This window comes from Lycorma delicatula, chromosome 3 (genome assembly GCF_047948215.1).
Source record: "Lycorma delicatula isolate Av1 chromosome 3, ASM4794821v1, whole genome shotgun sequence".
Taxonomy (NCBI): domain Eukaryota; kingdom Metazoa; phylum Arthropoda; class Insecta; order Hemiptera; family Fulgoridae; genus Lycorma; species Lycorma delicatula.
This window is the reverse complement of record NC_134457.1, coordinates 144,686,419-144,712,331: the sequence shown is the minus strand read 5'-3', so window position 1 is coordinate 144,712,331 and position 25,913 is coordinate 144,686,419. Positions and strand designations below refer to the sequence as shown.

General features: G+C 28.4%; 1 protein-coding gene across 1 annotated transcript in view; it reads left to right on the top strand.

Moving 5' to 3' along the window:
• LOC142322078 (lipase maturation factor 2-like) overlaps positions 1-25,913 on the top strand; it is a 73,952-nt gene that overhangs the window by 39,806 nt on the left and 8,233 nt on the right. Inside the window, exons 7-12 of the mRNA XM_075360729.1 lie at positions 3,356-3,499; positions 6,161-6,366; positions 11,028-11,268; positions 14,767-14,983; positions 16,455-16,603; positions 18,999-19,170. Coding sequence (XP_075216844.1) covers positions 3,356-3,499; positions 6,161-6,366; positions 11,028-11,268; positions 14,767-14,983; positions 16,455-16,603; positions 18,999-19,150 — 1,109 coding nt within the window. The 3' untranslated portion in view covers positions 19,151-19,170. The remainder of the gene's footprint in view (positions 1-3,355; positions 3,500-6,160; positions 6,367-11,027; positions 11,269-14,766; positions 14,984-16,454; positions 16,604-18,998; positions 19,171-25,913) is intronic.

Here is a 25,913-nt window from a genome sequence, read left to right as displayed (position 1 = left end):
AGACCTTTACAGACCCTTGACTTACTTCTTTAATTTTATGTCTGGAATTTTGTGAAGCATAACTCCAGCAAACGTGCACCATACCTGTCAGTAACATGATGTATGATGAAACAGCACACAATGAAGCTAATTGGAGCTGTTGTTTCTGATGTATTTGGCGTAGTATATCAGGAATTGGATTACCTCATTGATCTGTATAGGGTAACTTGCAAAACTCAAAATGAACTTCATTGACCATAAGTTACAATCATTTAATGTTAGTTTATCTTTGTAAAAATTTGGTATGTTCTTCTCCATTATTTTTACTTTCAAAGTTACAATAATTTAAAACTACACAATGACTTTATAGACACGCTATTAGTTTGTTAACTAAGAAGATATTAAAAAAACTTGAAGTATATATGTGAATGTTATCAACTAACAATTTTTTCATTATTTCCTTAAAAGAAATCTTTGTTTAAAAAATATATTTTAATATGCACATTTTCAAAATCAGAAAATTGTGAGAAAAATTTCTGATATACATTTTGTTTTTCATTAATTCTATACAGTCCTATTTTACAGACACCTAGGCACCAAGTTACACCTAGGCACCAAGTTTGTAACAGTAACTTGTACAGTCATTATCTCATGTGAAGGTTCTTCAAACCTTCTCCTGTGAAGGTTTATAATAAATATTACCTCTTCACTGTGATACAAAAACACTAAAATAAATTTAATTTAAGTAATCATGCAACTGTAAAAAAATAATAAAAACAATTGTAAAAATTAAAAAAACACGACCCAAAAAATAAATAAATTGAACTAAAAAAACAAGGTATGGAAATAAAGGACTAAACATCATTTTGCAATATTTAATTAAATAAAATAATGGGAGACTGATCAACTTTCAAATAGTTTTAATTTGTTTAAATATATTTTTCATGTTGTATAAATAGTTGGCATTTAAGGTTGTATAAGTTCTCACCAGGTTTTACATCGATTTGAATGCTAGATCGTGAATATCGGTGTTCTTTGGTGGTTGGGTTTCAATTAACCACACATCTCAGGAATGGTCGAACTGAGACTGTACAAGGCTAAACTTCATTTACACTCATACATATCATCCTCATTCATCCTATGAAGAAATACCTGATCAGTAATTCCCGAAGGCTAAACAGGAAAAGGAAAGAAAGGTTTTATATCGATAAGAAAATCTTCTCCTTAAATGAAAATATATAAATGCAGTCGGGGGACTCTAATGTAGAATAATTACTATTTAATATAGGACAATTACTATTCAGGACCCCCTAACTTCATTTAAATATTTTCTTTAAAGGAAAAAATTTTCTTAACAGTATAAGATCTTTTGAGAATTTAATCATTAGACAAATTTCTAGAATTTATTTCTACGACATGAAAAATATATTTAAACAAATTAAAACTGTCTGAAAGTTGATTGATCGCCCATTTTATTTAATTAAATACTGCATAACAACGTTTTTATACCATTTTCCATACCTTTTCTTTTTTTAGTTCTTTTTTTTTATTTTTTGGGAGTCGTTTTTTAATTTTTATAATTGTTTTTATTACTTAATACTTCTTAGTCATCATTGAGCAAAATTCACAATTCGAAAATTTATGATATAACATATTTAATATACTGAGCTAAATGAGGAAACTAAACATTTCAATTTATTTATTTAGTTAGCACAAACCAATCTAAACTTACAGATATCTCCGATTGAATTCCTTGAGAGAATTTTTATCGTGCGGATTGTACAGCAATTTTCTGGGATCAAAACAACTAATGGCTAAACTCCCTGTTGTCTCACATGACTTATTGCTCTGTAGGCCTGGCCATTGGCAAAGATGTGACTGCTCAGATTTATGACAGCTCTATCTATCTAGGATGGTCCCTTGCAGTTTACGCACAGCCTAACACAATATTAATGGCAGCATACACCATTCCACTTTGCTGCCCTGTCCCCCTAAAGCATCAAATTCAGCAATAGTGGACTCAATCCCCCATCCAATGTGGACAGCATTACCTCTAATCATACTGTCATCAAACTCTACAAAGTCAGTTTGTGGGAGCTAGCCAGGCTCAAGGTGGTCTCGGCATAGCTCAGGTCACATGATTTTTCTGAGTATATCAGTTAATTTTTTTTCTGGTTTGATTCCATCATGATTTTGTATTATACTAGCAAATACTCCATTTGAATTTTTAAAATCGGAAGATTAGTTGCGAAGATATAACATTTCTGAATAACCGTGATCTGTTAGATTAAGAGTGGTGTACCTGATGCATGAAAAAGTTAGCCTTCAATCTGCTAACAAATACACCGTTTGAATTTTGAAAATCAGATGATTGTTTGCAGAGATTTATAAGATCCCCACTTGTACCTTCCAAAACAGTGCCCCAGGGGCACCCCGCTTGTTACCAGTGGCTGATGACAATTGGTCTAGCCTCGCATGACGTGCTCACATCACCTCACCATTCTAGCTTCATACACAGTACCCATGGGAAGCCCATTATTATTATTAAACAGACATTGTTTAAATTTATTTGATGTTATTTTATTTAACCTGAATTTATTCTGTTATTTTTGTAATAATATTCATTCAACTGATTTGAATCGTTCAGTTCAAACCCAGCTAACACAATGATAGAGGCTCATAATTCACACAGTTCATTAAAGTTTATGCTTCCGCTGGCAAATCTCCACTACTACATATATATTTATACGACACTCCCAATAACGTAAGGATTCCAACGCAGGGTCATATATCTAAATCGGTTCAGCCATAGTGCTGCTACGGTGGAACAAACATACATACATTCACCCTAAATACATTACACTCCTTTTTGGGCATTCTTGTAATAATCACAATGTAAAAGAACTTAACTTTTAATAAAAATCTGTATAAAATTACAGACACATGGTCAGAGCTTTTCTTAATTTTACGTTAATTTTTCTGTTGTGATTTTTATTTTCTAGAGTACATTTTAATTGTAAATAAAACAACAGATTTTACTTTTTATAAAACTTTTAATTTTTTAAATGATGATGGACATATACAATTGTCTTAGAATTTTTTTTTTTCTGAAGCTGATAACTACAGACTTATACCCAGTATAAGTCGTTATACTTAGTATAAGCATTTATGTATATGCTTCTTTTTTGTGAATAAAAGTAAATTTTACAGTATATAAAACCTTGACCAAGATTTAAGCTTAGAATTTTGAGGTTGAAAGGTAGAGTCACTATCATGCCATGTAATTAGCCGAAGTGGTGGGTTTATTGTGTCACATTTCTTTATAGATATTTAATGATTAGATGGATTTTAATTATCTACATTTATTTTATTTCAGCTGTTACAAAAACAAGTTCAAGTAAGCTTTTCACAATATTTAATTTTATAACAACGACTGCTGTTTATGGAATACTATTTTATGCTGTTTATGAACTATATACTTTAAGAATCCTACCTGGTGGTATTATAGATTCAAAAATAGGTATGTGTAATAATAATAATTATATTGTTTTACTTTCATTGTTTCACTGTTTTATGTATGTAACTCAATCGTCATTTGTACATCTTTATATCAAAAACATAACTGTTGAATCATGTTGCAGTATCTGCTAATATCTTAATTCATCTTTATTGAAGGTTTTACCTTGTCTGAAAATAGATAATTTTTATGTATTTCAGATATAAATATATATTGTTATTTCATTTTTATATATATTTCAACTATATTGTTTGTATACAAACAATACAGTCACTGAATTCATTGAATCAAGTATAGTGTTTCGTAAAATTTATTTTTTTAATATTACTTTTTACTTTTATCCTAATATGTTTTTTTTCTTATTATTTTCATTAATGGTATGTATGTATAGCTATGACCTCCATTATTTTTAATTTTATAGGAGGGGAAAAATTGAGGTATCTTCTATAGATTTCTGATTAATTAGCATTTCCTGTTGTAAATTCTACTTTAAAAATTATTAATATCCCATACACATGCATTTTATACAGTTAAAAATAATCAGTTAGAATTTTGTGAATTTATTTTTTTATACCATGTTAGTAACTAGCTTCTGAAATTAAAATTCAACTTTGAAATTAGACAGTTACTTTTAAGAAATGTTTAAAAAAGCATAAGATTCTTTAAAACATAATTTTTGGATACACAAGGACTGAATATAGGGTAGAAATAAAGATTGTTAAATAGCAAACTAACCCATGGATGACACAACAGGAGCTGGTTTGAAGCTCTTGCTTAAAGGGTTAAAGTTATGTAATTAAAAATGTTTTCAGAACTTTAACTTATCATATATATGTATTAAATTAATAATAAACTTCCTTTATGAGGGTAAGTCAAAAGGAAAGTGAAATTTTAAGATAATTTTTTTATGTGCCCTTACATAAATAAGACATGCTTATTTTTCAACCCCCTCCTCATTAAGTTGGTGCACTTAATCCATCTTTTAACTAGCTTGTGAATTTCTTTCTGCAAGAAGCATTTTGGTCTAGTTCTTAGCTAATTTTACACTTCTTTCTGACCTCTTCATCAGAATAAAAATGATTCCCGGAAGCTCTTCTTTTAGCAAGTCTGTTCAGTCCCAACTTCATTTCCTCTTTATTTGTAATATCAAGGTGTTTATTTCTTTCTATTGATGTAAACAAACTTTTTATTTTGTTACTGACATGGTTACTAGCTGTTTGTACTTATTATGTTAATATCCATTATTAAAAGTAGTATTTCTTTATATATCAAACAAAACACATCACACTCACAATAACACTTATACATATAAAGTTTAATAAAGAATTTACTCAAAATATAGCTACTTGCGAATTTAATTGATATCCGTGAATTAGTGCTATGGTGAAAAATAATGTAAAGAAATTCTGTTATGTGAATCTAGAGTCAAAAAGATGAAAATTGCTGAGAGTCAAATCAGTATTGTGTAGTGGGTCCCAAGTCTCATAAACAGTTATTTTACACTTCGGAAATTAGTCTCCTTCATCTTCATTATGTTTCAATAACTTCTAGAAATTTAAAAAAACTCATATATATCAGACAGTTGTCATGGAACTCAGAGAGGATAGACATTAAAAAGTTTTAAATAATTAAAAATGCCAAGCCATTGCTTATATTCAACTCACTTACAACTTTAATCTATTGATTATTGCGAATCAGTTGTTTAATCACTGATATTGTCATTATTCTTTAAGTTGAAAGGTTACCATTATTCATCATTAAGAGAAATCTTACCTTTTCTAAAACAATCCATTCATACACCTCTCTCCATATTGCTGCCGCATTCTACAAATAATCTCTTGTTAGTATTTTACCCCTTCTGAATTGAGAAAACATTACTGCTGACATTTCTTCCTTTGTGCAGTCCGACAAAGAAGCACTCATTTTTAATTGACTTTTAAACACAATCAAAAACAGTTAAAAATGAAACAATGTTCCAATGAGCATATGATATGATTTTATGATTTGTAACAGAACAGTCAATGTTGTGAGAAATGCTATTGGCAGGGAATATATCATGCTTTCTTTATTTTTTGTTTTCCTTCACATAATATAGTATATTGCATTGAAAGAATAAGAGTTAAGTTTAATTACAAATTTGAATCTTGTTTATGAAATTATTATCATTAAGCCATATTCCTCTGTAATGATATAAATGTGAACATAGTTAAAATAACAACAAAACATAAATGGGATCTGAAACTACAATGTTTGTGTAAGTATGAATCATATGATAAATTAATTTTATTTTGTATTTATTTATTTGACATATTTTGTTGAAGAAAAAGTTAGAATATTGAACATAATAATAATTTTATTTTTATTTATGACATATACAAAAAAAATACGGTAAGATGAATTAGGTTAATTTCAAAGTTGAATTTAGAAATATAACAAAAGTTGATTCAAACTAATTTATTTTATTTATTACTTTTTTGCAAGACAAATTTGATAATTTTTTATTTTATGCTAAACTTTAATTGTCACTTTTTGCTAGTGCCAGCTGTAAGAAAAAATGCTCTTAAAAGTTTAGATATTTTTATTTTATCTAACCCTAAAATGCCTAGAGATGAAAATGAAATTAGACCAAAATTTTAATATATTTATTGTGTTTTTCTGTTACAGCATTTAGCAAAAAGGAATTTGATAATACTCTGGGTAAAGCATTCCCTATACTTGTTTCTATAGGATTAATTTCATTGGTTTTAACTTCATTAAAGGCTTTTTTTAATTCTTTTACACAACCATCAACTACACTCAACAAAGTCACTGCCTTTATTTCAACTTTGCTGTATACTGTAGCTGCTTTTTTTATATTTGCTGACAGTTTGGTATGTATAACAACTATTTCTATTTATAATTTTCATCTATATTGTTAATTTTGTAAATATTTGATGATGTGAGCAATTGCTGAAAAAGTAAGAAAGTGATTAAACAAAAGCAAGTTATTAAACATTCATGCTCTTATACATACATATACTCTCATAATTTAATTTATTTAGAATATTGTATTTTAATTTCTGTAATGTTTTCTGGAAAAAAACTGGTATCTAATCACTGAAATATTGCTTTTCTGATATTATTTCCATGAATTTTAACATATCGTGAACAATTTTTAATCATTAAAAGCATTTCCTCTCTTTCATAAGTTCTTTTGAGGTTTAAAAATTGGATGTAGATGGAGCAAGACCTTGTTATGAAGGTTGGTGCATATGTAATCAAACCTTTAAATCTTTAGAATATTCATTGCCATACAGCTTTGTGTACAATGTGTAGTTCTGCAGATGTACATCTTTCTATAGCCTCTTACCATTTTTTTTCTAACCTTTAATCATCAATTTGAATTAACAGTTATATCCCAATTAGTATGGCGTTTCTTACTAGTCTTAAGATCTGGAATTTACAGAGAACCCTAAGTGCCATCCCTGAAAGGAAATTTCTTTTGTGTGTAAATTGTAGTAACGTTTTTTTCCAGCAACAGTTATAATTCACTCCAAAAAAATTAACTCCAGATCACTTTTGAAAAGATTTGTAAAAACCATTGGGAATTTTCCACCATCATCATTTAAACGTTTCACCATTGGTGACAAGTTTGCCTACTTTCCAAAAATTATAAAACAAATTTATTTCCTGAATCCTAGTTTTTCATCCTTGGTTCTAACTAAGGTTCTTCAATTTCTCAAATAGTAACTGTATTCAACTTTGGTCTCCCAAATCTAGCTGCCTATTTTGTTACAAAATCTGTATGCTGAAATTTAATGTATTTCTTAAATTAACACACTAGAAAAAGACACACTTTCTGTTATAATAGTCATTTGAAAAACCTGAAATACATGCAAAAATAGCACCCTGAAAATTTTATTTTTAATAAAATCTTTTTAACTAGAAAACACATTGGATCAAAACAAAAATTATTCAGCTCCATGTATTTGATTTTGATCTTTTTATAATTTTTTCCAAGTTATTTACTAAATTCTTGATAAGAAATATTTTCATGATTTCTATGTTTATTAACTTCCATTATAATTTTAACTTTTAATTAGTGTAATATGTCATCAACTTGATGTCAAAAAATCGTAATTAGTCTTAAATAGCAGATACAGTAATTGTATTTTTAAAGAAAATATAACATAAATAGTCTTATATACATTATTCTAAACTTCTTTTCTTTTTTTTCTTTTTATCTTTGATTTTTTTAATTAATGATTTACAGTGTGAAAAGCTTACTATGTTTGAAAAACTGATTAAACAGCCAAATAATATATACAACAAAAAATTATTAATTTCCATAAACTGTTAAAACTATATAAATAAAGTTGTAAAATTCCAACAGCATTTGTGATGCTGTTGCACATTGTTAGAATTACAAATCACAATTTGCGATTACTGCTAATATAATAAAGATTTTATAACCAGTAAGTAATTCATAGTGTTTATTTTCTGCTGTTGTAGTTTGTACTTTTTATAAATTTGCCAGAATTTTTTTTATACTGAATTTCACCAGAAATTTTGAATTTTTTTTAATTTAAATAAAGTGTTTCCTCTGAGGTTTATATATTTTTTTAATAATTCTCAAATGTTTTTGACTAATGGAATCATTAGGTTGGAAGAGATTCATCTAATTGTCTTATCTGATAACTGCTATTACTTATTAGGTATTCCTTTAATAATATATGAAAAAACTATATCCCAAATGAAATAAAATTCATATTCAATTATCATATTGTGTTCAATAAAAAAAAAAAAATGAAGCACTTGTTCACTTTTTTAAGTTGTAAGTATGAAGGGATCCCATTTTCATGCTCCAAAATTTCTTTTTGATGTAATTCCTAATATAAGAAAAAGATTACAACAAAATAACTTCTTCTTTTCTGCTGAAATAGTTTCAAAATTATGTTCATTGAAAAAAAAACCAACAGTCAAATCTATCAAGGGTTAGCATCAAGTTTGTAGCTACGTTTTGTTAATCACTAAGCTTTTTATTTTTAAAAATTGAAAGCTAAGATAAACTGACAGTTATTTAGTATAATTTTTATGTGCATCCATGAAAGTATTTCTTGCAGTAAAGAATTTTTTTAAATCAGTCTAATAGATGAACAAGAAGATAGGGAGGAGAGTGGAGTATTTCAAGACGCATAGCGATAGAGTCATTGTAATGATAAAATCAAAACTTAAACCGACAACGATTGTTAACGTCTATATGCCTACAAGCGCCCATGATGATGATGAGGTAGAGCGTGTATACGAAGAGATTGATGAAGCAATTAAACACGTAAAAGGAGATGAAAATTTAATAATAGTTACAGATTGGAATGCAAGCATTGGAAAAGGCAAGGAAGGAAATATAGTGGGTGAATACAGGCTGGGCAAAAGGAATGAAAGAGGGGACCGACTTATAGAGTTTTGCAAGAAGTATAATTTAGTAATTGCCAACACCCAATTTAAAAATCATAATAGAAGAATATACACTTGGAAAAAGCCAGGCGATACTGCAAGGTATCAGATAGATTATATCATGGTTAAGCAAAGATTTAGAAATCAACTCGTTGACTGCAAAACTTACCCTGGAGCAGACATTGATAGCAACCATAATTTGGTGATAATGAAATGTAGATTGGGGTTTAAAAACCTGAAGAAAAGGTGTCAGATGAATCGGTGGAATTTAGAGAAGCTTGAGGAAGAGCAGGTAAAGAAGATTTTTGAGGAGGACATCGCAAGAGGTCTGAGTAAAAAAGATAAGGTAGAAAATGTAGAAGAAGAATGGGAGAATGTTAATAAGGAAATTATTAAATCAGCAGAAGCAAACTTAGGCGGAATAAAGGGAACTGGTAGAAAACCTTGGGTTTCAGACGATATATTGCAGCTGATGGATGAACGTAGAAAATATAAGAATGCTAGTGATGAAGAAAGTAAAAGGAACTATCGGAAATTAAGAAATGCTATAAACAGGAAGTGCAAACTGGCGAAAGAAGAGTGGATTAAAGAAGTGTTCAGAAGTGGAAAGAGAAATGAACATTGGTAAAATAGACGGAGCATACAGGAAAGTTAAGGAAAATTTTGGGGTACATAAATTAAAATCTAATAATGTGTCAAACAAAGATGGTACACCAATATATAATACGAAAGGTAAAGTCGATAGATGGGTGGAATATATTGAAGAGTTATACGGAGGAAACGAATTAGAAAATGGTGTTATATAGGAAGAAGAGGAAGTTGAGGAGGATGAAATGGGAGAAACAATACTGAGATCTGAATTTAAGAGAGCATTAAAAGATTTAAATGGCAGAAAGGCTCCTGGAATAGACGGAATACCTGTAGAATTACTGTGCAGTGCAGGTGAGGAAGCGATTGATAGATTATACAAACTGGTGTGTAATATTTATGAAAAAGGGGAATTTCAGTCAGACTTCAAAAAAAGTGTTATAGTAATGATACCAAAGAAAGCAGGGACAGATAAATGTGAAGAATACAGAACAATTAGTTTAACTAGTCATGCATCAAAAATCTTAACTAGAATTCTATACAGAAGAATTGAGAGGAGAGTGGAGGAAGTGTTAGGAGAAGACCAATTTGGTTTCAGGAAAAGTATAGGGACATGTGAAAATAGGAGGAGAAAAGATTATGGAGGTAGAAGAATTTTGTTATTTGTGAAGTAGAATTACTAAAGATGGACGAAGCAGGAGCGATATAAAATGCCGAATAGCACAAGCTAAACGAGCCTTCAGTAAGAAATATAATTTGTTTACATCAAAAATTAATCTAAATGTCAGGAAAAGATTTTTGAAAGTGTATGTTTGGAGTGTCACTTTATATGGAAGTGAAACTTGGACAATCGGAGTATCTGAGAAGAAAGATTAGAAGCTTTTGAAATGTGGTGCTATAGGAGAATGTTAAAAATCAGATGGGTGGATAAAGTGACAAATGAAGAGGTATTGTGGCAAACAGATGAAGAAACAAGCATTTGGAAAAATATAGTTAAAAGAAGTGACAGACTTATAGGCCACATACTAAGGCATCCTGGAATAGTCGCTTTAATATTGGAAGGACAGGTAGAAGGGAAAAATTGTGTAGGCAGGCCACGTTTGGAACAAATTGTTAGGGATGTAGGATGTAGAGGGTATACTGAAATGAAACGACTAGCACTAGATAGGGAATCTTGGAGAGCTGCATCAAACCAGTCAAATGACTGAAGACAACAAAAAAAAAACAGTCTAATAGAAAGCCAGATTTGAAATATGTATTGAAATGTAGTAGCTTTGAAATCTGTAGATTGTATTAACATTGTAGTTTGTTATTGTATGAATCTTATCTTATAAAAGAAATAGATATAGAAGTGGAGTATGATTTGAATTGTTTAGTTTACATACCTGTACAATGTATCTGTAATGGAAACCTGAATTTTTAAGGTTATGAGTTATAATAAGCTTTGATATTTTGGCAGTTTGTTGTATTGTTATATTTTTTTTATGTAGAAAAATGATTTTTTTTATAGGTCCCATTTTCATCTCTTCACCCAGCTGGAAATTCAACAGTTTTACCACCTATCAGACAGTTCCATGCAAAGTTATCTCATCTGCATTTAACTAATAGCTATGGCTTATTCCGCCGAATGACAGGTGTTGGTGGTAGACCAGAAGTAATTATTGAAGGTGCAAATAATTTAGAGGGACCCTGGCAAGAATATTATTTCCTTTATAAACCAGGAAATGTAAATACTAGTCTTCCTTTTGTTGGTTAGTATCAGATTTAATTTTATTGATTATAAATTTAAGACTTTGAAGACCAAAGAATATTTTCTCTTATTTTATTCGTTAAATAAAAAATATTTTAGAAACTAAATTTTTTCAGTCAGTTTGATGATTGATATCTTATGAATCAACCCTCTTTACACTTCTAATGTCAATATAGTACCAGATATTCCATCATTGCTTTATGTAATGTAATTTTCACTTAGATGGTAGCAAATTGTGTCTAGCTCTTATTTTATACATTTTTTTCATTTCGTAGTACAGGTCATATTTTTTCATACAGTAAATAAAATGATTTTACAACTATGCATGAAAATCGTTTTTTTTAAATGTTACAGTGATCAGGATAGAATCTACTTTATTTTACTGAATAAATATTGTATAATTCAGTTTTTCATATACTATCTTATACACATACAAAACGTATTCCCTTTGTTATTACATTCAGCATGGTCACAGTCACATACAACCTGACGCCATGAAGCTATACTTTTATAAATTAACATCATAGTGAAGACAGCATGACATAATTTATGTCAACCATCCCTACCAAATTATGTTGTTTTGAGAAAAATCAAATTTGATCAAAAGTAATGCCACTTACTTTACTTAACCCTTCCAAAGGGTTTCCAAATTTTAACCCTTCCAAATATAGTAGCTGTCTTTCTCCACAAAATAGGCGTTTATGTATGCAATAACCTCCTCGTCCAATGAAAATCTCTTTCCTCCAAGTGAAACTTTAAGGTTAGGAAACAAGAAAAAGTCGCTTGGGGCCTGATCTGGTGAATACAGTGAGTGGTTATCCAATTCAAAGTGCAATTTGTGAATTTTAGCCATGGCGATTGTCAAAGTGTGCAAAGCAGGTGCATTGTCCTGATGGAAAAGCACTTCTTCAAATGTGGTCATTTTTTTGCAATTTCTGCCTTCAGCTTGTCAAGCAATGATGCGTAATACTGTCCCATTATTGTTTTATCTTTCTGAAGATAATCACGAATCAAAACTATTTTTGTAGTAACTTGGTTGTATTCCACTAACATGTAACAGTACATTAATTATTATGGATTAAAGTGAAATATTCCTAATAAGGTTTTTTCAATAGATTATATAAAGTTCCTAATTTCAACCTTTGAACAATTAATTTATAACATAAAACATTTTCCCATGTAAATGCATCTGTATTGAGAAAATATATTTTTCATAAGGTGGGAAATGGAACCTTCCAAATTAAAAATTAAGTTTTGCCGTAATATATAGTAATCCATCATCGCATCAATTTTTAAGTATAATTCAAGTGATATCAGACCTGTACACTTTTTCCATTGGCACATTGTGACAAAGTGAATTTCTTTACACCACTGGCTCATCTACAATGAGTTGCATATAGGAATTATAATTGAGATATTACGTTTTGATTTTCATCGTAAATTACTTCTGATACTGATTTTATTCATTTTTTTCATGGCAAATATAGTGAGATCATTTTATCGTGCAGATGATACTATAATTCCGTTATGGACCATAATACAGAGATACTTACATTTGATTTGATTCATGGAATGTGGTTATGTCTTAGTGTTGAAATGTCAATATTTCTTGAAGCCAGGTCTGAACCCGTTGTACCAAATTTTTTTTGATGAATTCCATTAGCCCTGATGTTCCTACAAAGGCTGTCAAAAAATATAGTGTATATTATCATAATGTGCACAATAAAATGATCTCGCTGTAGATATTAGATGAATGTCGAGTAAAGGAAATTGACTGGTAAGCAGTATGTTTTCATGTACAGGTGAAAAGTAAGTCATGGACTCTAGTACTTCACATTTATTATAAAAATAAAAAATTATCTATAAGTAAATCATTGTTGGTAAGTTATTATAAGTTTAAAATTAAAGAGTGCTATAGTAAGGAAGATTTATTTTACTGGTACTATTAAATATGTTTGAACTGTGTTTTGTTAACCTCTACATAAATGGTTTTTACTGCCTATTTGAAGAATGAAGAAGTTTTATTTTAGGTCATTACAATAAATTAATGTTGAATTGGAACAAAATAATGTTTTGTATTGCCTGTATTAGTTATTTTGATTTAGAAACTGTAATTACAAACAACTAAACAAACCTAGCAGAAAAAATGCTTCTACTAAAATAGCAAAGGTCTCTGAGCATACATGCACCTGGCTAATTTATACTTCTCTGACAAGGTCTTAAATTATTAATGGAGCAACCTAGCAGTATGTTACATACTATTTTTCCTTTGAATTTTATAAAGTATATATTTGCATGTAAATTTTTATTTTTATTTTGTTTTTTCCTTAAATTTAATTTCTTGACATTTTTAAATTTTCCTTAACATTTTTATTTTACTAATACTGAAAAGAGTAGCACTTGCAGGTAAGTCTATAATCTTAGTGTCTCGGATGTAATTGCTACTCATTTATTATAGACTGTAATAACCAAGAAAGACTTTTCCGAATAAAATATTTTCATCTTAAATTTGATTTTCTTGATTAATTACTGAAAATTACTTTAGATTTTTATAATCCAGGAAATAACTTGTGTATGCGCACGCGCTCATATACACATACATATATAGTATAGGTCGAGGTTAGTGAAAATTTATGATGAATCAAATTTAGTAATTCTTTTATTTATTTTGTGATAAGCTATTTAATATTGATTATAATATACTACATCATAGACCAACCTCATTTGTTTTTCTACTTTAGTGTCTGTTTATATTGGAGAAATTAAAAAAAATAATAAATTACATTATTATATCCATATTAAATATGAACTTGCTAATTTAAGGGTCATTTATTTGATCCTAGATCCTCTTCTCCCTTAAATTTTAATTAAAACTTTAATACTTAATGATAAAAATATACTCTGGTGTATCAAAAAATGTGTACATGACTATTCATTTTTGGATTCTACATCTAAAAATTAACAAATGATATCCTATAAAAAAATGGTGATGAAGGAAAATCACTGTTTTTTTTTTTTTTGTTCATCCTGTTAAGTATAAATATTGGAGAATGAAAAGTTGATAAACTTTTGAAAATTTCTCTAAATATTGCACCATTTTAAATAAATTGCCTGTTGCAATCACTTTGATATTTCATTTTATGTTTAAATTGAAACTTGCGATTATAATATTTTATTTAATTCTTAATAATATATTATTTTTATTATCATTATTGCTAGCAATATCAAATATTTTAAAATTATTTTTTAGTTTTGTTGTTTTGTGTAAAAGATTGCCAAAATTTCTAATTCAATTTTTTTGTGTTAATCTGATAGATTACTTGAATAAACATAACATTTTTTTGTCTGTTTTACAGCTTGTTTATTTTTTCTTAGTTCATTATTCAGAGTTAAAATAACAGTAACTGTTCATTTCTTTGAATGTTTAGAAGAAAAAAAAATAATTATTCTTCATTGTTTTGTTTTTATGCTGAGTGTTTTGTTAATTTTATTTTTTCAGCTCCTCATCAACCAAGACTGGATTGGCAAATGTGGTTTGCAGCTCTTGGAACTTATCATCAAAACCCATGGTTGATGTCACTTGCTTACCGCTTGCTGACCAATCAACCAGAAGTATTATCTTTATTAGATAAAGCTCACAATCCATTTGCTGATAAACCACCAAAATATGTTCGTGCCAACTTATTTCACTATCACTATGTTCCATGGTCCCAAAGGTAATATAAGGTTTATATTTTACTATAATTATTTTTTTTTTTTTATATTAACTGAAATTGCATAATTAAAAGCTGGAAATAATAAACATTAAAAATTTGCACTGTTTACAAATAATTATTTAAATGTATTACTTTTACAATAATTTCTTTATTTGAATAACTGTAAAAAAAAAAAAAAAACACTTCACAAAATAATAGCCAAAAACAATTACATTTTTATAAGTAACCATATGATATGATTAACTTGGTTAAGCAAAGTTATGCATGAGTAGTTTGGTTAAAAATGATTATTTCATTTCAACTTCATTTTTGATGGATTGAACTATACTGAAAATATAATTTTTATTAAATGTTACCATTTTTTAAGCTTTTGATGTGGTGTACTATTAGTTCAGCAGTATAATGTGCTATTCAATTATTCTATTAAGAGTTCATAAGATTTCCAGGTGTTGCATAGTTTGAACTATTTTTACTATAAACATTAATTAAAGCGATTTCTGTATAAAATTAAAAAAGAGAGAAAAAAATGAAAAAATTTGTGACAATTGTATCAGTGTAAAAATAAGTTAGTGATAGTAAAAATTGTGAATGGCAAGGTACAAAGTAAATTAAATATTAAATCAATGTACAAATAGCTTATCAAATAGCATCTTGAAGAAGAATATAATTATTTTGTGGAAACTAATTAACCACTCCGCTTACTGGGTATTCTTTCCATTTAGAGCTTTATTATTTTATACCAAAGTATCTTTTCTGAAGAAGGAAGTTTCTCAATTATAAAGAGATTTAAACAAGATGGTGATTACTTTTTACATTGGTTTCAACAAAACATGATCACCTTTTCGTTGTAGAAAGAAGTAGTTGTAGGACCATAAATAGGTAATATTGAGAAAGAATTGGAGAAAATTGTTCTGAATGTTTATTATTATGTTCAAATTAAGATTAGATTAGAGTACAAGCAGTGTAGATGCCTGTAACAGGAAAGATGAATAATAGTAACATTGAGTTAAACTTACTGACTGTTAAGAATAGAATTGTTTATTATAAATACATTTATTAGATTTTTTTAAATTAAAAAACCTTTGGAACTAAGTTGATTAAAAGAAAACACTGTAGATTGGTTAATGATGAAAAATTTGTGAATTGAGTAAGTAATGGAATTAGTAACCATTTCAAAATTGTCTTTTTAATTAAATGAAAGATTATGTCAAATTAATTGGTTTGAAATTCCTTAAATTGAACAGAAAATATTGACAAAATTGCTTTGGACAGTTATGGTGATGTTCTTGTAAAACCAATCGCTTTTTAGTTAGCTTTTTACTGATATAAGTTTTGAAGATGACAATTATATAAACTCAAATATTTATGTAATTTACCTATATAAAACATAATTATACATTAGAGAACATTTTCACCAATAAAAAGGTGATTTCAGGTCTTAATTTTTTTATGTTTTTATTAAAATTTTTAGGTGGTCTAAAACATGGTGGAAACGTGAAAAAGTTGGTGAATATTTTCCAGTGTTCTCCAAGGGTCATCCACCTTTATTAGATTATTTGCGTAATTTGAATATCATTGCTCCAGATCAAAAAGAGCCTCCAGTTACACCATGGATTAAGGGTTGGTATAATGTATATCTTGTTTCCAATTAAAAGAATAAAGGTTTGGTGCAGATAGTTAGCATTTACCTTCTTGTATAGGATATTTTGGTTCACGTTAATGATTCATTTTGGCCAGGAGTCCAGGCTTGTTTCAACTTATGTACGCACCAACTGCTTAAACATTTAACAAAGCTTCAACTGTTAACCTAAGATTTTTGAGTATTATATGAATCTGTTAAATTGAATGTAAACTGTTATGACTTAAAATTTGTGTTCCATTTATTGCAGCATAGTTTTAATTACATTATGTCTATTAATGGTAAATAATTATTAAACAGCATGATTACAAATGAAATAGACACTTGCGATAGTTTATGAACAACTAACTTTTACACCTAAAGACAGTAACTAATATGGTTTTACAGGGAATGTTTTTAAATAGGTACTGCTGTACCTATCTCAACACAAACTGCTGTTGTGTTGATATCAATATTAACTATTACATCATTTAAGCAGTATGGTAAATGGGCACTACTTCCATGGAGGAAGCTTTTTGTACACTCAAATTAGCCAAAACAAGCTCTCTTACTATCTAGCACATCACGTGCAGTGATGTCTTAGAACAAAATATGGTAAATGACCATCGACAACTGGAAAAAGCAATTAGAAAACATGGGTGTCTGTAAAAAGAAAATTTCTTGAAGACCTTTTATGTCAAAGAACAAGTTGATTGTGTTCAGGTTATGAATCAACCTAGTCCAGGTAAATCAATTAGATCAGCAAATTTAGAACTACAAATACTATAACTAATTTTATAGAAAATTTAATAATGCCTTAAAAATGACAGTTAATGATAAAGTTTTACATTAAGATTTCTGTGTGGATATGCAGGAATGTGTTGATGAAGAAGATAGTTTTTCATTTTCTAATTTTTTTGACAAGTGTACACTTTACATTACTTAAAAAGTCAGTAGACACAACATATAAAAATAAAAAAACAGAAACCTCCTAGAGATACTACAGAATAAATGTGATTCACCTAAAATTAAGATGTTTTGCGCTATTTCCTGTGAAAGGTATACAGACTTACTTTGACAACCATATAGTAACAGTAGGAATCTATGCTGGCATGTTAAGTGAATGTCTAATAGTTCTACTCAAAGAATACCCTGAAAACTTCATTTTCATGTAAGATGGGAAATGATGCACCTCACTGGCACATAGAGGTTAAAATTATCTGGAGAACACCTTCCAAGATTGGATTTAGCGGTGCAGTGAGAAAAACATGATGTTGATACATTAGCTAAAAGAAGTTCAGACTTGCTGACTCCTTTTTGTGGAGTTTTATAAAAGATCCCTTCCCTGCTTGTTGGTATTTATGACTAAGAAATAAAAACTTTAAGAAATTTCATATAAGACCATGTAAGTAACCTCTATATTTGGAAAATATTTTTTTTATAAATCATCAAAAGTATCTATTCAATTTGCAATGATTCTGTATTACTTGGTTACTTTATTCATAAACATGTCAGAAGCCAGACAGCTGAGGTTAGTTAGTAGATCAAAATAATTAAGGTGGAAAGAAAGCTTTGCTGTATCTTTAAATTCTTACAAAGAATCTTACATACCTTCTGAACTTCTACCTCATGTCAGCTCCAGCAACAGAGATTGTTGTTCAGTCAGCAGAATTTGGGATTTAAAAAAATTTACTATTTGATATTTATCTACATTTATATTTTATCTTGGTGGGATATGTGTTGAGTTGTCAACCTGAACTGCTGTTTGACTTGCTCAACATGACCATCAGCTGCTATATGTGTATCAACTATTTTACAGAATAGTTGTTCTCATCTAAGAGCCCAAGGATGTAGTACACTTCCTTTTATCCTCAAACTGTAAATAACCAGCTAATGGTACTTGTTAACCTTGAGTAACTATAAAACTGATTTATCCACCTTCTTTAACAACTATCTGAAAATCTGGTTTATAACTGAGGAAATAATCTAATAAACTGATGACCCAGCTGCATACAGTAGTAAACTTATTCCTGAAAATAAGATAGTTCAGTAATCCTTGAATGTCTCAAGAAGTAGCAGCCTTAAAGAAAGATATGAATGAACAATGCACAGAATTTCTATAGTCAATGCCTCATTTAATAGACTAAACTTCAAATGGTTAACCAAATGTCAATATTGCTAGAGTTTATCCTTTCAACCAAATAACATTTTATACTTTTAGTGAATTTGGTTTTTTAACCATAGTAGTCAGTGTCTTGATTTGATAAAATTCATCCAGCTAGCCTTATTTACTGGTTATAAAGTAGTAATAAATATAGTCCTCTTATTTATATGAAATTCTATGATGTAATCAGTTTTTAAGATGCATTTTAATGAATAAATCAAATTTTTTTTCAGCAATTTTGGATCAGTTGAGATCAGTATTCAGTACCATAGAATCTGGTCTGTTATTATGGTCTGTATTTACGGCAGGATTCGCTATTACTATTTTACAGGGATCGTTTTCACCTCTGCACAGCTCTACACCTACTCCTCGGCCTAAGAAATAAATGAAAATTTATTAATTCTGGTAATTCATTGTGTTTTAATTCTCAGTTATTTTTTATATAATATTTAAAAGTTTAATATTAAAGTAAATTCATGAATAGTGCTTATATCCTAATTTAAAATTTTATTTCTGTTTACTAAGCACTATATATGTTTTTATTTACACATTACTTATTGTTATGTGAATTTCTTGTTTTATGTAAATTGTTAACAAAAAATTTAAATTAGCAAATTATAAGTGAAATGAACTTTGTGAATATGGTAGTTCTAATTGATGAATTCTATTTTGTAGTAGTTTATGACCAACAGTAATAATCATTATGAATATGTAAATATTTACAAATATAACTTGCTCTTAAAGGGTTGAATTCTTTAGTATGTAATATACAGTATGAATAAAATTAATTAAAACATCACTGTTCAGTAGAGAATAAAATTACAGACTTGCTAGTATATGATGTAATGTTCATAGTCTTTTTTATATATGTATATCTTTCTTCTTGGTTGGTTGTGGTATTCTTTTAGTTTTATATTACTTTGGTGTAAAACATTTTAGATCACAGCAGTGTAAATATCATCTTTAATCGCATTAAGTATTCATGGAAATTGGCAAAAATCCTTCATATGAATTTACTATTTGTCCTGTGAAATAACTTTGCACCAATAAAAACTATTCATTTCCCTAAAAAAAAAGGTGATATTTGTGTTCTAATATGTAAAATTAATACAGTTTTTTAAATTTTAAAACTTGCTGGCTAAACAAGCAATTTGTTAACATCAGTGTATGATGCCCAAGTTATATCTTATTATATGATCTAGGCTAGATAATATCTAGTTTGGTGCTTGGAGGTATAGAGTTGTACAGCTTTATAAACGTAAATATAGAAATATTATAATAAAATGTTTATTGAAATAATATTTTATTATAGTTCAGATCTCGCTTCATCCTAAAACTATTGAAATTTCAGTGCATTCAGTATCATGGTTGTTTATTCTCAAGTACTGGAAATTTTTATTCAATTTTCAAATATATTTAGAAAATAATTCCATGAACACCATAAAAGTAAATACAATATAATCATTAAGTGGTTTATATGAGAGGAAAGTGTAGATGAATTTAACCTTACATTACAAGTGCAGACTGCTATGTTAAGATAAAATATTGTAATTTCCTTTAAAATAAACATTTTATTTATATTCTTGTATTCCCTATATTTTGTGGATTCCTAGAAAGCACTTATTTTGAGAAATCATGTTCATAATTGAACAATTTTGTGTGTTAGAAGAAATTGAAAAAGAACAAATTGCAATGTAGTTTTATATCAATTTAGTTCTAAAGATCATCAAGAAAATACAATAACTCATATAAATTACTCCTTACATTAAAATGATTACATTATTGATTTTGAATAAATACATTTAGTTTATTGGGAAATAGAAGTGTAGGAAATTATACATTGTACAATGGAGTGTACTTGAATTTTTTTCCTAATGTGTACATTGCAATCTGTTCAATTAGTGAGCAATAAGCAACCCTCTCCCACAGCCCATTGAGTTGAGGATGTGTATGTATGACATGTAAATGAGGTGTAGTCTTGTGCTGATCAGGCCGACCATTCCTTAGATGTCTAGTTAACTGAACCCCAACCACCAAAGTACACCAGTATATGTTCTTGATTGTGATGTGAAAAGTGTTAAAAAAGCATGTTTGTTTTTTTGGCAGCACTAGCATATACCAGATGTTTTACATCTTTAATGAAGCTCTTATAAAACTTATAATCTTATTTTATCCATGACAATTTTTCCTTTCATTTTTTTTAATTATTTGAATTTATCATATGCTCTCTTTTCCTTTTAAATGTCGTAATCTTTTTGACAATCAAGCTATAGAAATGTAACATCAGTGGATGCCTCATTTTAGGACATTCCCTTATTTTTATTTTTTATATGTATTATTTCATTTTTGTAATATGACTTCAACTGAAATGCTCATGGTTTCCTAAATGAATTGTAACACTACTATACTTTATAAAAATCATCAGTTAAAATATTTTTAGCTTATATATATCAATTTCATCTTGAATTTTTTTTTATTATAAGATTTTTCCCAGATTCATCATGTCATTATTACAGTTCATTAATTGCTTACAAAACAATATAATTACAGTAAGTTTAAGTTTTATATGCTTAGTTTTTGTGCAGGTTGGAATTGGGATTTATTGGTTGTATGTTAGAGTTCCAGTTGAAGGAACTGTTGTACTGTTGCAACACCAGGGTGGGGCAAAGTGCACATGTGCTGACCTGAGTGTATGCATATGTCTTTCTGCAGGCTGTCTATCAGTCAGTGCAGGCCTTTAAATGAACAGTTCATTTCCCTCCCCACCTATTACTTCCATTTCACCAAACAACACCAACATACAACACATACCTCTGGATGTGTTTTATATTTTTGTAGAGAAAGTCACTTATATAAAATTACTTTATTTTATTAGTTTTATGTTTTAATTAAATCTGTAAAAGGTAATTCTTTATTTACTTTGAAGTCTGATTAGGTTAGAGAATCTTGAATGGTAAAATATATAAAATAAAATAGAATTTTTCTTTTATTTTGTTCCAGTTTCAAAGTTGTCAGTGGAATGAGGTTTTTTATTATTTGCAGTCTGAATTTTTTGATGAGTTTTTCATCCTTATTAATTCTTTCAGTACCAGACCTTTTTTGGAGATGGTTTAATTGCATGCTTATATTACTGTTGCTTAAAAAACTGTACAGTGCCTTATGGTGACTATTTATAAGATTGTGCTAAAAAATTTATAAAATTTATGCAATATCAACTAGAAATGTTTCTGTGATCATATCTTATTCAAAACCTTTTTCTAAATATTAAAGAACCCAAAAACAGGAATAAAAAAGCAAAAAAACTGAGTTTAAAAAACTTAATTTAAACTTGCATAATAAAATTAAATACTTACATCAGTTTAGCAGAACCTTCCATAAAAGCAACAGGAACATTAAAGAACAGTTCATGTTTACACATTTAACACTTTTAGGTACACTTTTTACACATTTTCTAATTTACTACTTGCACATCCTGACCCCCATAGGGGAAGACACCCTCCATGTGAGAGTTTCGGTCGCCACACCATCCCCTTCATACCTAACCCTTATGGGCTTTACTGGAAAGCTCTCCTGTATCTTCTTCTTTTACCTTTAGTGGAACAAACAATACAAGTTTTTTCTTGATTTCATGGTAATCTTATTGTTTTAGCCTCGCCACAGTTATCTTAATCATCTCCTATAGGCAGAGTAAAAGTTACTCTGCACATAGCTGTTCTTGAAACCAACATGTTGCCACTTCCTCAACTATAGATACAATAAACTGTTATCTTGACATAGATTTTAAATTTTCTTTGGCACAATTTTCATTGTATAAAGTATTTAAAACATCATTCTTACAAATACATTAAAAGTAACTTTTTTCCAATATTTGACAGTTCTACACTCTTCCAGGTAGCAGTACAGCATCATATCAAACTGATCTATACCATGCATATATTTGTTGTACTCTAACTTAGTGCAGGGTTTTTATGGTCTCCTTTCTATATCTTCTGGATTTAACTACTTCATCCTCAAGTTTTGTATTAGTGGATAATAGCAGGACAGGCTGTTTCTGCAACATTTTCTGTTTATATGCCATACCAACAATATTATTTTTTGTGTATTAAATTTTGCTTGCTTTAACTCCTGGGATAAACTTTTTTCGTTCCTTCTAATGATTCTGATAAAAAACATTTTCCTTGCATATAGAAATTCTACTAAGGAATATTAGAAAAAAAGTTATCATAAAACAAATGATACCTTTTTCAGTAAATTACAAAAAGACAGCACTTTTTTATTACGTGAAAATTAAGGTGATTTTCTTAATTTCACTTTACTGCCTTCAATTTTAGATCCTTTGTAAGAAAAAATGCTCATGCAATATTAAGAAATGAAATCGCAAATCACCCAGAGCTTGATCCTCTACCTGTGATGATACTTGTTTGGTAGGTATTGCATCAACTATGAGTCATTCTTAGTACCAGTTAAACTCTCACCTATAGACATCTGCTGTGGAATGCACAAATTTTTTGAAGTATTATTAGCATGGTCCAGTACATAATGAAATTTTTGACAAGAATCATATCAATTTGAAACAAATTGAGAATTGATTCAAAAAGTGTTTGAACAAACATTTTACAGAACCATGGTGTGCTGCAAGAAGACCGTAGGATTTTAATGTTGGGTTTTTGTTTTGTTTATGAGACCCATGTTTAGAGTAACAACAATAAAGGCAAGGATTTCATTAGCTGTCACTGGTTTCCAAGAACCAGTGTATATAGTATCTAGTATAATTATACTAGAAGGGGAGATAATCTCTTTCTTCTTTTGATTTTTAGTATCATGCATTAAGATTTAGCAAAGGGACAGTAAAAAAAAGTTTGAAATAGTCTTATCGACTTAGCGCCTGTTGGAAGGCAATTTTTAGGACCAGATCTTTCATCAAAACTAATATGGTCAAATGTGAAGTTATCTTCAACTTTCTTCCACACATTTGGTACGTTATTAGTACCATCAAAATTAGGTTAGAACTGTCTATACACAAATCACTATCAAATTAAACATTCCTAAGTTTCCGATCAATTTCACTCTGTTTGAATACATCTCTCATTTTGTTTATTATAGCAACTTGGAGATAAAATAAGTGTAGTGTTACAATCCAAACATCACAAACTAAAAACAATGATACACACAATGTTCTCAGCTAATCTATGTATTGTGAAAAACACACAAATTGATACAGTATTGTAAAAAAACTAAATGAATAAAATAAACCATTTCTTTTTACTCCAAATGAGCTATTATTTCATAGTCAACTCAAACCAATAACAAACAAAATGATATTTAGGTATTATGCAAAGAATACGATTAATTGTTCTGTAAAAATAAAAAAATATTCATTAAGTTCAAAATAATAATTATTTTTGTTTGTCATCCGAATATTAATAACAGTGTCATGTATGACTTTAAAAAATAGTAAACATAACCTCTATCATAAGCGGACTCCCATGACAACCAAACATTTGATCAGTACCAACCTCATTTTGACACTGATGAAATTTCACCAAATCGTCTTTCTTGCATAAAATGAAAGTGACGAAAAATCGTCAGTTTGTCTTTAGCATAAAACTGAACCTGATGAAAATCACCAAGTGGTTAAAAAGTTAATGGTTCATTGTTTTATAATCTTGCTTTATTTTATATTGTTTTGTCATGCTACTTTATTTTTATTTTTTTAGTCTCCAAAAGTCATATTTCTTATCTATTTTCCTCTAAGAACTCTTGACTATTTCTTTACTGTCTGATTCTTATCAATACCTCTTATCTTTTCTATGCTTAGTTCATCTCATAGTTTTTTTCTTAAACATTTATTGTCAATAATTTTACTAGTTGAAATCTTTCTTATTTTGTCAGCTACCTACAGATTATCTAAATTTTAGTTAAGAACTAATGTTTTTGTATAGTTTCCCTGTAATAGTATATTATGGTTTATAAATATTGTTAATGTTATTTTCAGCATTGATAGAAGTGTATGATAATATACTCACCAGATATTAGAAAGCACATTTGTTGTTTTCAGGTAACATATTAATAATAATAACAATAAAAAAATAAATACATACATTCATGTGTATATTTAAATAAATATAAGTATGGCCTGATACAGATCAAATTATTTCCAGATAAACCAATTTTGCACTAAATGGTTCAGTATTGTTCAACCAATTCATTTATATTTTGATGCGATAATGGGAAAAATTATTTCTTTTTTTTCTAATTTTTAAATTTGATTGAATTTATTAAAAGAAAATATCAAAAGTGTTTTCTGATATATCATAAACAAAGCATCCAGGTTACTGTTGTGGTGATATTAATATATGGTTAATTAAGATATATTGAGAATATAAATTTGAAAAAAGCTGAATGTGTTAATGTAAATAAAATAGTAAGTTGATTAGTTTGTAACTTCTGTAATGTTAATAAATTTTATTCAATGGTAATATATCACAATTTTTATATAAAGTAATATTAATGAATTTGATAGTTTTATGAATAAATGATTGTTTATTATTACTTAATGAAAAATTTCATCCATATTATATATATTAATGATTTATGAAGTTATTAAAGAGTATCAAAAATATATTTTATTTAATAACAGTATGTTGTTAAAAGACATACATTAATTTCAGAAATATCTTGCTTAGATTAATAGAATTCATCAATGCAATTTTAAAAATTGACAGTTTTTTATCCATTTTAGAAAATTCAAATACTAGATGGAGTTATAATCTAATAGTGCTAAATATTTTTAAGAATCTATTTCTTCAACCCCATTTGGATGATGTAAATTATAATTATAATTTGAAGATTTTGAAAAATCTTGAAATTATAAAATTAAATATACTTATTAAAACTAAATTGTTAGAAATTATGATCTCCGCCTTTCTTGTAATATGAAATATGTAATTATTTTATACATATTTTTTTGTAACATCTTTAGCAGAATATATGTAATGTATTATTTTTTATGTAATAGAAATGTTTAACAAAAAGTCTTTTTACTGCCAAGTGTCATCCATCTTTTATATAAAATATTATTTTTTAAATAATGTAGAATTTTTAAAAATATATCCAAACCTTTTTTTTGTTACATAATTATAAAAGAG